Source organism: Artemia sp. Qi Xiang Cuo, chromosome 2 (genome assembly GCF_049724085.1).
Source record: "Artemia sp. Qi Xiang Cuo chromosome 2, ASM4972408v1, whole genome shotgun sequence".
Lineage (NCBI taxonomy): Eukaryota > Metazoa > Arthropoda > Branchiopoda > Anostraca > Artemiidae > Artemia > Artemia sp. Qi Xiang Cuo.
Window position 1 is genome coordinate 34,429,949 of NC_142795.1, and position 14,604 is coordinate 34,444,552.

A 14,604-nucleotide genomic window follows, 5' to 3' on the forward strand; every position below is an offset into this window, starting at 1 on the left:
CCGTCAAAGATAACACATTTTTCTTAGAAGTAAAAATTTCTCGTCAGTGATAACAAGTTATCTGTTAGAATTAACAAGTTTTCAGTCAAAGATACCAAATGTTTCTTAGAAGTAACAATTTTTTCGTTATGATAACAAGTTTTCTGTCAAAAGTAGCAAGTATTCCCTAACATTAACAAATTTTCTCTTTGAAGTAACAAATTTTTTCCTTAATACTAAAAAGCTTTTACCTAACACTATCAAATTTCTCTTAAAAGTAACAATTTTTCGTCAATGATAACACGATTTCTGCTAGAACTAGCAAGTTGTCCAGCAAAGATAACAAAAATTTCTTAGAAGTAATATTTTTTTCGTTTGTCATAACAAGTTTTCTGTCAGAGGTAGCAAGTTATTCTTAACACTAACAAATTTTCTCATCAAAGTAACAACTTTTTCATTTATAATAACAAACTTTTAGGCTACTTAACACTATCAAATGTCTTTTAGAAGTAGTAATTTTTTCGTCAGTTAAAACAAGTTTTATGTTAGAAATGAAGTTTTCTGTCAAAGATACCAAATTTTTCTTAGAAGTAATAATTTATTCTTCGTTTATGATAACACGTTTTCTGTCAGAAGTAGCAATTTTTGCTTAACGCTTACAAATTTTCTCTTCAAAGAAACAAATTTTTCCTTCATACTAACAAACTTTTACTTAACACTATAAATTTCTCTTAGAAGTAACAATTTTTCGTCAGTTATAACAATCTTTCTGTTAGAACTAGCAAGTTTTCAATCAAAGACAACAAATTTTCTTAGAAGTAACAATTTTTCGTTTATGATGACAAGTTTTCTTTCAGAAGTAGCAAGTTATCCTTAACACTAACATATTTTTTCATCAAATTAACAACTTTTTCCTTAATACTAATAAACTTTTACTTAACACTATGAAATATCACTTAGAAGTAACAGTTATTTTTTTCTTAACAGTAAATTTTTTTAATAGCACCAAATTATCCTTCAAAAATAAGAAATTTCTCTTCAAAGTAACCATTTTTTTGTCAGTGATAACAAGTTATCTGCTAGAAGTAGCAAGTTCTCTGTCAAACATACCAAATTTTTCTAAGAAGTAACAATTTTTCGTTTATAATATCACATTTTCTTAGAAGTAGCATATTTTCCTTAACACTAAAAAATTTTTTCTTCGAAATAACAACATTTCTAAGTAACTCCAATATCAAATTAGTCATAAAAGTAAAAATTTTCTCTACGTTTAAGTTATTTTCATCTAACTTAGGTTAACATAACGTGTTAACCTAAGTTACATGAACCTAACTTGAACGTAAATAAAACTGTTACTTCTATGAATAATTTGATAGTTTTAAGTAGAACTTTGTTAGTATTATGGAAAAAAGTTGTTACTTTGAAGAGAATAAGTGTTAGCCTTAAAGAAACCTTGCTAATTCTAAGATAAATTTGATAGTGTCAAGTTAAAGTTTGTTAGTATTAAGGAAAAAATTAGTTACATCGATGAGAAAATTTGCTAGTGTTAAGCAAAATATGATACTTCTAAGAGAAATTTGATATCATAAACGAAAAATTTTCACTTTAAAGAAAAGTTTGGTATCTTTGACAGAAAACTTGCTACTTCTAGCAGATAACTTGTTATCACTGACAAAAAAAAGGTTACTTCTAAGAAATATTTGTTATCTTTGATGGAAAACTTCGTGCTATTAGAAAAAATTTATTACTGATAGGAAAAAACCTGTTACCTCTATGATAAATTTGATAGTGTTAAGTAAGATTTTATTAGTATTAAGAAAAAAGTTGTTACTTCGATGATAAAATTTGTTAGTATTAAGGAAAACTTGCTACTTCTGAAAGAAAACTTGTTATCATAAACGAAACAAAAATTGTTACTTCTAAGAGAATTTGTTATCTTTGTTGGAAACATTGCTAGTTCTAACAGAAATCTGGTTATAACTGAAAAAACTTGTTACTTCTAAGAGAAATTTTTAGTGTTCAGTAAAAGTTTGTTAGTATTATGGAAAAAGTTGTAACTTCGAGTAGAAAATTTGTTAGTTTTAAGGAAAAATTGCTACTTCTGACAGAAAACTTGTTATCAGAAACGAAAAAAAAATTTTACTTCTAAGAAACATTTGGTATCTTTGACAGAAAACTTGCTATCACTGACAAAAAATTCTTACTTCTAAGAGAAATTTGTCATCTTTGACGAAAAATTTGATGTTATTAAAAAAAATTTGTTACTGTTAAGAAAAACCTGTTAGTTCTATGATAAATTTGATAGTGATAAGTAAAAGTTTGTTGGTATTGTGGAAAAAGTTGTTACTTCGATGAGAAGATTGATTAGTGTTCAGGATAACTTGCTACTTCTGACAGAAAACTTGTTATAATAAACGTAAAAAACGTTACTTCTAAGAAAAATTTGTTATCTTTGCTTGAAAACTTACTATTTCTAACAGGAAACTTGTTATCACTAACGAGAAATTGTTACTTCTAAGAAAAATTTGGTATCGTTGACAGAAAACATGTTACTGCCAACAGATAACTTGTTAACACTGACGAAAAATCGTTACTTCTAAGAGAAATTTGTTATCTTTGAAGGAAAACTTGATGCTATTAGAAGAAATGTGTTACTGCTAAGAAAAAAACCTGTTACAAGTAAAAGTTTGTTAGTATTCGTGAAAAATGTTGTTACTTTTAAGAGAAAATCTGTTAGTATTAAGGAAAACTTGCTGCTTCTGACAGACACTTGTTATCATAAACGAAAAAATAGTTACTTCTAAGAATTTTTTTTCTTTGACAGATAACTTATAAGAAAACATTTTTTATCATTGACAAAAATTGTTATTTCTATGAGAAATGTGTTATCATTGACGGAAAACTTGGTGTTATTAGAAAAAAATTGTTACTGTTAAGACAAAATCTGTTACTTCTAGGAGAAATTTGATAGTGTTAAGTAAAATTTGTTAGTATTAAGTAAAGATTTGTTCCTTCGATGATAAAATATGTTAGTGTTAAGGAAAACTTGCTACTTCTGACAGAAAACTTGTTATCATAAAATTGTTAAATCTAAGAGAAATTTGTTTTCTTTTACGGAAAAATTCTTGTTTTGACGAAAAAAGTGTGTGTGTGTGTTTGTGTGTGTGTTTGCGTTTGTGTGTGTGTATATGTCTGTGTATGTGTGTGTGTATATGTGTGTGTGTGTTTGTTTATGTGTTTGTGTGTGTATGTGTGTGTGTCTGTGTGTGTGTCTGTATGTGTATGTGTCTTTGTGTGTGTTTTTGTGTGTGTTTGTCTGTTTGTGTGTGTGTTTGTATTTCAAACGTTGGGAGACGCTTACAATGGTGATAATGGGTGTCTTAGGGATGCTAGAGAGTATTTATAGTGCGGTACTGTGACGTGAATTGCTTGCGAAAACCCGAATGAATGGTTTTAAGTAAGACTTACAACAAGAAATGTCTGAAAAGTGTTTTGGGGAGATGGGGCGATGACAGAGGGGTGTCATAGCACTGCTAGAGAGTAGTTATAGTGTGGTACTATGGCGTAAATTGCTTTCAACAACCCGAATGAATGAGTCGAAGTAAAAATTTTAACAAGAAATGTCTGAAAAAAGTTTAGGGGGAGATGTGACGATGACAGAGGGGTGTTATAGGGGCAGTAATAGTTTGGCATTGAGAGGTGAAATGCTAAGAGTATCAAATACTAGTAAAGAAAGGGGGTGGCTTTTCTATTTTCAAAAATATGTTGTTTAGTGGGATTCTTTATTTCATCGTATTACCATATGGGTGATGGAGGGGTCATGAGCGTGTGAGAACTGTGTGGCGGCCCCATTAAGCTCTAGGCCATAAGTTTACTTTTTAATGGTTTGGGTATCCACCCTTCTCGTAAGATAAGCTACTTATATTCCAATCTCTCCCAGTAGGTGGCATTGCTTAGGGTGTGCACCACCATTATTACGCAGCACCCGCGTGTGTGCCGTGCTCACGGGGGATTCCCCCATGGGATCCTGAAGTCTAGCTTGTAAGATACAATAACGTCATCCATATTAGACCTGGTCACGGAAATTCTGGGGATCTTCCAAAAAACAATACATCAAAAAATGGGTAGGAATCTTGGCAATAAAGAAGAAATATTAGAACGCCTGGTATCCCGGGTAGTCTGTTAGGGGTGGGAATATTGCCAGCTGAGCACTAGAAACAGGGATGCTGTGACGTTAGAGGGGGGTATGTCCTAGAAATTCTATAATAATTTCCCTATCATTACTACTTTTTAAATTATTTTCAAGCGAGACCATTTTTTAACCTCCTTTATCGACTAGCCGAAGTCCGGATTCCGCCCCCGGAATGAGTAGACACTGACCAAACTCCCCCGCATTGTGCGGGATGGGTGAGAACAAAAATTTTCTCGAAATAGAATTTCCCGCCATTACGCTTTTTGATATTTTTGCTGAAAAATATCCCCTGGGTTACATGAGGGCTGAAACAAGGGGAGGTTATGCAAAAATCGGAGATTCTGTTGAACGTGGATTCTGTTAAACGGGTTCAGATGCATGGTTATAAAATTGGGTCCCATTTACATCTACATCAGAAGGGTGGGGGTTAAACAGAGGTTTAGTTGAACGGGAGTTAAGTTAAATGAGTTATGTTGTACGAGGGTTGATGCACTTGTGGCTATAAATGCAACATGCCTCCCCTTTGGATTAAATGAGAGTCCTAGTTAAAACTTACAAGTTCTTAGAATTTCCGAAAATCTATATGAATATTGAATCTCCTGTTTCAGAAGGGGAATGCCGTATGAGGCGAGTTTGTTTCTAAAAGATATTGCTAATCCTATAAAATGAGCTGTTAACATAGACATATATTTTAGCCAAAGAGGACTGTGTCTCTTTACTACAGGGGTTTTCAACCAAATTGTGGTACAAAACTATCATTCTAGTCAAAGAAAGGACGAAAAGCTAAAATTTCAATATTTTAGAACTACCATAAATCAATACAGATATTGAATCTCCTGTTTCAGAGCTGGGAATGCCATATGAGGCACGTTCGTTTCTAAAAGGTACTGCTAATCCGATAAAATAAACTGTTAACATAGACATTTATTTTAGCCAAAGAAGACTATGTCTCTTCAATACAGGGGTTTTAAAGCGAATTGTGGTATAAAACTAGCATCCTAGCCAAAGGAATGCCGAAAAGCTCAAATTTAAATGTTTTAGAACTACCATAAACCAATTTAGATATTGAATCTGCTGTTTCAGAGGCGGGAATGCTGTATGAGGTACGTTCGTTTCTAAAAGGTAATGCTAATCCGATAAGATAAGCTGATAACATAGACATTTATTTTAGCCAAAGAAGACTATGTCTCTTCAATACAGGGGTTTTAAAGCGAATTGTGGTATAAAACTAGCATCCTAGCCAAAGGAATGCCGAAAAGCTAAAATTTAAATGTTTCAGAACTACCATAAATCAATACAGATACTGAATCTCCTGTTTCAGAGGCGGGAATGCTGTATGAGGCAAGTTCGTTTCTAAAAGGTATTGCTAATCCGATAAAATAAACTGTTAACATAGACATTTATTTTAGCCAAAAAAAAACTGTGTCTCTTCAATACATAGGTTTTAAAGCGAATTGTGGTATAAAACTAGCATCCTAGCCAAAGGAATGCCGAAAAGCTAAAATTTAAATGTTTCAGAACTACCATAAATCAATACAGATACTGAATCTCCTGTTTCAGAGGCGGGAATGCTGTATGAGGCAAGTTCGTTTCTAAAAGCTATTGCTAATCCTATAAAATAAACTGATAACGTAGACGTTTATTATTGCCAAAGACGACTGTGTCTCTTCAATAGAGGGGTTTTCAACCAAATTGTGGCATAAAACCATCATTCTAGCCAAAGAAATACCAAAAAGCTAAAAGTTAAATGTTTTAGAATACTGATAAATCTATACAGATATCAAATCTCCTGTTTCAGAGGTGGGAATGCCGTATGAGGCACGTTCGTTTCTAAAAGGTACTGCTAATGCTATAAAATAAATTGTTTAGTTTAGCCAAAAAAGATTGCGTTTCTTCAGTACAGGGGTTTTTACCGAATTGTGGTACAAAACTATCATTCTAGCCAGAAGAATGTCGAAAAGCTAAAAGTTAAATGTTTTAGAATTACGATAAATCTATAGAGGTATTTAATCTCCTGTTTCAGAGGCGGGAATGCCGTATGAGCTGCCTTCGCTTCTAAAATGTATCATGGATTTGAAACTAAGAGAATAAAGCCTTTTCCAACTTTTATTTTGTCGTGTTTTTTTTTTCAACTGCCTTTTTCTATGTTTTTAATATTGTTTGTCAATTTGTTTGAAATAATAAAAACTTTTATTTACAATATCTTTGTTTTTGAGATGTATTGTTTAGCACAAGTAAGGCATTAATTTCCCTTCATTAATATCTTGAGAGCAAATGTTTCCGGTAACGTGTCAAATTTTGAGAGTAACACGTCATTTTAGTGTTTGCTAAAAATGGGGAATCTTAGGTGTCACGCATTAGATTAAATTTAGAATATTGAGAGTAGGACAAAATACTGGGAATAGCAGTTTAGTCCTCTAAGTTAGAGCGCGTTCTCTTTGGAAGAAAATAGACCTTTCGAGTCCTGTCGGGTCAAGAAGTATAGAAAAAAAGAACTAAAGAATGAAAGAAAAAATGTGATGAGCTTTTAGGCGAAAAATAAATTCCATAGGGGAATAATGTGTTGAGGCTTTCCGGCGAAAATTGTCAAAAAATATATTATCTGGCAGTGATGGTTCCGCCATCATTACGTGACCTTACATAAAGTGTGTGCTGCCATTAAGTTAATGAAAGCAAAAAAAAACGTTGTACGTTTCGGACAATAAATAAAATGTCAAAAAAAAAAAATTACTGCGTGACAGTCTTGCATAATCATTACGTAAGGTGTGAGCTGCCGTTACGTTATAAGCGGGGGTTCCCCTATGGGTTCCTGTGGCAGGGCTACATAAAATTGCGTGAAGCATAATACACCTGACCGTTTGAAACGGTGTGAGTCGTTTGATCTCATTGAATTCCAGAGGGGTGTATCATGGAGTCTTGCCAAGTGTGTTACCTTTAATGGAACTTGTCACCGCATTGTGCCGGTGTGAAGGGTTAAGAGCTCTCCTTGTTAATTGAACTTGTGCATTATCCTGACCACATTCCGATTAATTAAAACACCTGTGAATTTTACCAGGGCAGGAATCTTACCAGGGCTGTGATAGAAATTTTGCCAGGGGTGGGAGTCTTGCCAGGGCTGTCATACACTGGGTGTGTCGTGTGACGAAACAGGCATTCGCTCGGAATCTTGCCAGCCGTCCGCTAGAAACAGGTGCGAGGGGCTAGGAGCTCCCCTTGTTATTACTACTTTTCTATTATCCTGACCAAACTCCAAGTAATTGAAACATCCCAGGATTCTTGCCAAGTATGGGAATCTTGCCAGGTGTGGGAATTTTCATATTAACAAAATTGCGACACCTGGTAACCAAAAGAGGGATGCGCTGTTAAACCTTCTTATTACGCCGTCAAACCAATGGAAGAAAGGGGCAGTCCGTATTGGCGTCTTAGAATGTATTATGGCCCCAATACTCAAAGAGTGATTGCAGCGTTCTTTGTCCTTTTTATTTGTGCATAAATTACTTAGTATAAAAAATTGTTACAAGTTCTTCAATGTCAAACCATCTTCTTCCTTCACTATACATTCTACCGTCTAATAGGTCAGCAGCTCTACTACTTCCCACCTTGGCTCAAAGTTTCCCCCCGTTGTCTATGCGTATCCTATGATTAGTTTTCCTAATGATAGTACTTCATGATTGGATGGATAAAGAAGACCTGTGAACCCACACACACACAAACACACACATAAAAAAAAAGAATACTGTTTCTTGACTAATTTGTTTGTATTAACTTTATTGTCTTTCCTAAGATTGAAACTGTTTTTCTGAAGATAGAGGGTAAGAATTTAATTCGTATCTTATCCAAAAATGATCGCGTATTACATCTTCGGCAAAACTCAATGTTAAAATACTTTCAAGTACTTATTCAAGAAAAGGATGTTCTAAAAAAAGAAACAATTTTATAAGGAAAACATGACCTCAAGTTTATTTAAAGACAACAGAAATTCTTTTATAGATGACCTTGACATGCAATTTTTTTAACAACCTATCAGTTAAAAAAAACACGGGTTATTTTAAGAAAAAGGTGAAAAGATACACTTGTATCAATAGGGATCTACTGCACGAATTTCAGGATTGCTAAAAACCTAGTTCAGACCAACTTCAACGTAATATAAGCAGAAAAAAATCAAATAATAAGTCAAACTTAAAACGAGGATATATTACTATTAACGAATAAATAAAATCTTAAACGAGCAGAAATCAAAAGTAATATTCAAGGCAAACCATAAAATAAGCTGAAAATTCCTCAAAACAGGGTACTGCTGCAGCCCTAACATGTCCTCCAAATTCTCGAGTGTCATTAATAATCTACTTAAAATAAATGTATTTTGAAAAGTTCCTACTTTGTTACAAACATAATTTTTGGCTTAGAATAAAAGGCCATTTAGCCTCTCATATTGACTCAGTGTGTTTGCAAAAGTTGAAATCCGACTTCCTACAAGTTATACGAAAGAAATATAAATTGTTGCAAATTTATTTTGAATCGTCTTATTGGATCATTTGTAAAGGATCAATGCCCTCGTAATCTTAAAAGGATTATACCCATTTAACGCTCATCTTCTTCTTCTTTTTGTGATAGCATATCACAGTATTAATTGTGATATGCCTCATATATTTGAGATGAAAGGAATTATTATTATTTTTAACCGGTAACAGAATTTATGCCTTTGATGTTTTTCCTTTTGAGTACACTATGCACTTTAAACCAATTGCCACATGCCAACCTGAAATGACCGTTGTTCTTTCCATTCTCTTAAGAACATCGTAGCCTCAGAGAACTTTTACCCGGAACTAGTGAAAGATAAGTTACAGACACGAACTGTGGACAAAACAAACAATTTAATATCAATTGTTCATACGAAAGAGTAAAACTTTGGAATGACTCAGTTATAATCTTTTAACTGCAGTTTCAAAAAAAAAATGAAAAACCAACTGAAACATAAGACTTATCGTAGTGGAGGGTAAGATCGGATTGACTTTTGTCAGGAGAAAATGAAACCCGAGAAAATTAAATTACGTTTATGTAAAATACATTCAAAGAATCTGTTTCCAAAACTGATTTTACATATTCGAACTCATTATGTTTAAAGTGACAGATCAAAATAATTACCCTAGAAAATTACATACTTTTTTTTAATGGCAGTGATCTTGATAAAAAATACACCAACAGATTTAAAGCGTTCGGAAACTATGTATCAGAAGAATTTTAAGCTTTCGTGTTCTTTAAATATTAAAACTTTAAAAGTTATTTAAAAATTTTCATGGCAATAAATCTCAAGACTGTAAATTCAGAAATAAGATATTTTATTTCTCCCAAGAATGAAAGTCATAGATAAGTGTTGATCTACTTGCTTTTTTTTAACTTTTTTCACAAGAGGCGTTTGTATTGAATCATTGGTTACAAAATATAAGAGCACATTGTACAAAAAGGAATTTATTTTTACATTGACCAACAGAAAATGCTGTCTTTACCTTAAACCATTTTGACTTCTTGCCAATTTTCGCTTTAAAACAAATTTTGACCAAATCTGAGTAAAAATACTATCGATACAAATTTAGAGAAAGTCAAACAGCTTGAAATAATTAAAATTGGTGCAAAACCACAGAGGCAACGCATAGACCAAATTGTATCTGCGCCACAGTCGTCACTAAGCATTTGCTAGCTCAGGTGGACAATTTATACATTATGAACGATTATCATAGAACGTTTTTACAATAATGTAAACTGTCATACAGTATTGCTGGCCATAGACGCACCGCTAGGGGAGAGTTCAAACGGTCGCTTAGTAAGAGGAGGTGATACATAAACATCTCCAATATTGCAAATTTAGACCCGAATTTCCTAAATTACGATAAAAAGTCTTTCAGATCAACTTGGAGGGGAAATGTTTTTTATCCCCTATATCTAATCACTTGGAGAAATATACTATAATCTCTGTTCGATTTATATTGACATAGTCTTTTTCATGGATTTTTTTTTTTTTTTTAAATTTTTTTTTGGTTTTTCAAACAGTTCGTAGTAACGAACTGTAAATAAGGAGCGATGCGGCTCAATAGTAGTGGAAACTCTAAGAAACGGAATTTTAATATCATTAGATATAATGAAAGAATTGGCTTGTTTTGCTGATTCCTCGTATATAAGATTCACAAGCTTAAAGTCAAGGAATCCCCCCAAAGGTCAAGGAATCTTAATAAAAATCACACCATCAAATTCCGTGTATCCGAGAACCCTACTGCAGAAGTTTCAACCCCCATCAACAAAAATGTGGAATTCTGTTTTTTTTTTGCCAGAAGAAAGATCACGGATGCGTTTTTTTTCCAGGGGTTATCGTATCAAGCCATTGATCCTAGAAGATCAGGAGAGGGCTCATTTGATCGAAAGTCAAAAGCTCTAGTGCCCTTTTTAAGAGACCAAAATACACGAGTGCAGCTAGTCCCCTTCCCACTACCCTTTTTTCTCCAAAGTCATCCAATAAAAATTTTGAGATAGACATTTTGTTGAGCATAGTCAAAATATCTAATAACTGAGTCTTTAAGAATGGCTTGACTCCCACACCCGAGGGGGAAGGGCTATAAGCTATGAACTTTGCCCATTGTTTACACATAGTACTGGTTATAAGGAAGTATACAGATATTTTTCGAGGGGATTGCTGCTCCGTAGAGGAAGTGTATTTCCTACGGGGAAAATTTTCCGTTGGATGGGAAGTTCTTGGCGGTGGAACTTTCCAGAGGAAATCTTACATGGGGGAAATTGATCAGAATTCATATAAGATGTTCGTTTTTATCGTCCTACTTTCTCTTTGGCGACTCCTTTTTATGCACGGATATGTTCCCATTTATTATCTGATTTGATTTTCAGTATTTTGATGTATTATTTGTCATAATGCTTGTACTGGCTGACACCTCGTAAGAAAAGCGAGAGGTCTTGTCTTTATTCTTTGTTTTGTTTGCAGTTCTCCGCCTGTTGTTGTAGTTTTACTTTGTATCACGAATAAATGTGTTGAAAAAGGGCTTGTAAAAAAGACTCATTCAATCGTCAATTCCAGATGAACAATATTTCGCGGTCAAAATATAAGTGACTATTGACTTTGTCAATGCAAACTCTGGAGCAATTTCAAAATTCACAAGGCAAACAGGATTTGGCATTTGTCCTTATAGATATGTCCTCGCTTCGCTCAGGGGGCAACTGAAGCTTTTCGTCTTCACACGCTTGCTATTTGACCTCGCATTTTTCTCGTATTTCCAGTATATATATGTATATATTTTTTATAGATTTTAAGGACATTATAGATAGACAAGATTGCTATAGTAATTTAAATAGCCCTTTTCAAAAATTAAACATTAACATATCATTCATTTGGTGGGAAAGATGCACAGAGTTTGCTTGTGATTTATCATCAAGAAGAGGTTAAAGTTATTTTAGAGCAAACTTGGTCAAAATGGGTCCGAAGGACTTATTTACTATTCGAAGGTGAAATGGCTTTGCTTATCATTTTGGCAATAACCTTTATTTTCAAGAAATATCCATGCCTAATTAACAAAGTTAAAAGCCACTTAAGACCTAAAAGAAAAAAAATTAAGAAGTGGGCTTAGTCAGAGAGCTTTCTGAATCTGTCATATATTAGCCTTTTATCTATTTTAAGCTAATTAAAAGAAAATACAATTCCTACCGATAGTGGTGAAAGTTGCTAAGCAAAACATAAGAGCTTGAGGGAAAGACCATCTAACACTGGGAATTACTCCTGAATATCCCTTTTGAGTTGCATGAATCACACTATTCTCAAATTGCCCAAGAACCGAAATAACGCTTTCTGTCCACCTATCTTTTTCAAGAACATTCAAGTGAGAGGTGATATTCCATAACAGGAGAACTGAAGCTCTACGGCTATCTGAAAGAAAATATTGTGGTTTTATTTCTGGTCACTTTTATATAATTATTTAGTTGTAGGTAATGTTTGTGTTATGTTTGTGTTATAACTGTCTCTGTATTTAATGGAGAAGATTTGAGGTAGATTTAGTGTCAAATAAAGAAAATGGGAATTTTCTCTTTTTTTCAAGGTTAGAACTCCTCTATTGGAATTTGGAAATAATCTTTTAAGGAAAATATCTGCTGCGGGCAGGGGGCATTAAAATTTGCAAACTGATCTGAGGAAGCTATTTTATAAACAGTACTGCTAAAAAATTTCTATTGGATGTAGAGAGTACGAGCAAAGTTGTATTACAACCTAAGAAGACGTTGTGAATTACGTTCATAACAGTGCTTAAAAAAAAAATTGTCTCGGGATCCAATTCAATAAGTAAAAGTTTTTTTTTTTAATATGAATCGCCAAAAACAAAATACTGGAAATCTCCACAATGGTTTCAAGATTCTCAAATGACAGAGTACCTTGCTCCACCTTGAAGTGTGTAGATGGAAATGCCTGAGACACGTCAATAAAGTCTGAGAAATTTATCAAAAAGCTCTGGCATCGGACAAGGGCGGTCATTTCACTTATTGGAAACAGCAAATGCTAGCCAACTAAAAATGTTTGATTTGTTGCCTCATTAATGACATATTTCTTTGTCATATTGATAAAAGAAGGCACTCACGCGTCACATTTCTTCTTAACCACGGTAAGAATAATATGAAAAAACATGATCATATTTATATTGAATGACTCTACTTGACAAACATAAATGAAAGCATAAAGGGGAACACAACCAGAAGTTATACCAATTAGTCAAGGACTGTATTGAATTGAAAATCAAGTATTTTGTAGTAAGTTGCATCAATACATGGTTAATTGTAGAAAGAACCAAGACAGATAGTCTGCCGAGGGATTGAGAGGTAAATCTGGGATAAGCCCTTTTTAAGATTAAATAAAAAAACAAGTTTTTTTTAAACTGAAAGCAAGGATATTAAAACTTAAAACGAACAGAAATTATTCCGTATATGAAAGGGGCTGTCCCCTCCTCAACGCCTCGCTCATTACGCTTAAGTTTTTATTGTTTTAAGAAATAAAGTTGTGAGACAGAGTCAAACTTTAGCATAAAAAGCGAGGCATTGAAGAGGGGACAGCCCCCTTTCATATACGGAATAATTTCTGTTCGTTTTAAGTTTTTATGTCGTTCCTTACTTTCAATTAAAAATACTTTTTTTTGTTTAATTTCTGAACGTTTTTGAATTAATGCAGCGCTTATTTTGACTTACCGTACATGAATAATTAAAACGAAATTTGTATATTAATTTTGCTTTTTTTTTGGGCTAAATGGCCTTCTCAAACATTTGTTCTGCCGTAACTTACGAAATAACTTACGCAACGAACTTCTATATTCGTATATTTTTATTAAGTAAACCAACCCTATATGTAAACAATGGGCAAAGTTCATAACTTGCAGCCCTTACCCCGAAAACTGTGGGGGATTAAGTAATCCTCAAAGACATATTTATTACATTTTCGACTACGCTGAACAAAATGGCTATCTCAAAATTTTGAATGGGTGACTTCAAGATAAAAATGAGTGTGGGAGGGGGTGAAGCTGCCCTCCAGCTTTTTTGGTTACTCAAAAAGTGCCCTAGAACTTTTAATTTCCGTTTGAGTGAGTCCTCTTACGATATTCTAGGACTACTGGATCTGTACGATCACCCTTGAAAAAGGAAAAAAAAAACAAATAAACACGCATCCTTGATCTTTTTTCTGGCAAAAAATACAATATTCCACATTTTTGCAGATAGGAGCTTGAAACTTCTATAGTAGAGTTTTCTGATACGCTGAATCTGATGGTGTGAGTTTCATTAAAGCTCTATGACTTTTAGGGGTTGTTTCCCCCTTTTTTCGAAAATAAGACAAATTTTCTCAGGCGTGTAATTTTCGGTGAGTATAACTATACTTGATAAAACTTATATATTTGAAATCAGCAAAAAATCTGATTCTTTTGATGTATCTATTGGCATCAGAATTTTGTCTTTTAGAGTTTCGGTTACTATTGAGCCGGGTCGCTCCGTTCTTACAGTTCGTTACCACGAACTGTTTGATTGCATAAAAATGGTGCTATATCATTTGTTGATAGATAAGTCTATCTATCACCAATGCATATGTCATTGCTAGGGCAGAACTAAGGTAAGATAGTCACAGAAAAAGGGACAAAAGATTGGATTGATTTTGGGTTGACGCGTGATGAACAATGTCCACTGGACTTGTATACAAAATCTGGGACTGAATTTGCTTGGACTCAGAGGCAGTGAACAAGTGAAACCTAATCCTAATAGGGTTGGCCACTTGTAGTCTAAAGGTGGAATTCCTTGTATAAAGAAACATCGCTAGGAAAATATTCACAAGGCTTCAACAAGCTAAAGAAAGTTTGAATATGAAATCTAGAGTAAAATAAAGCGCTGAAAACGAATATCTGGTGGTGCAT

General features: G+C 33.6%; 1 protein-coding gene across 1 annotated transcript in view; it reads right to left on the reverse strand.

Annotated features, from left to right (window-relative positions):
* The window catches only part of LOC148955168 (potassium channel subfamily K member 9-like), a 265,131-nt gene that overhangs the window by 118,828 nt on the left and 131,699 nt on the right, over positions 1-14,604 (reverse strand). Inside the window, exon 3 of the mRNA XM_089108087.1 lies at positions 11,877-12,095. Within this exon, the coding sequence (XP_088964213.1) occupies positions 11,877-12,095 (219 nt within the window). The remainder of the gene's footprint in view (positions 1-11,876; positions 12,096-14,604) is intronic.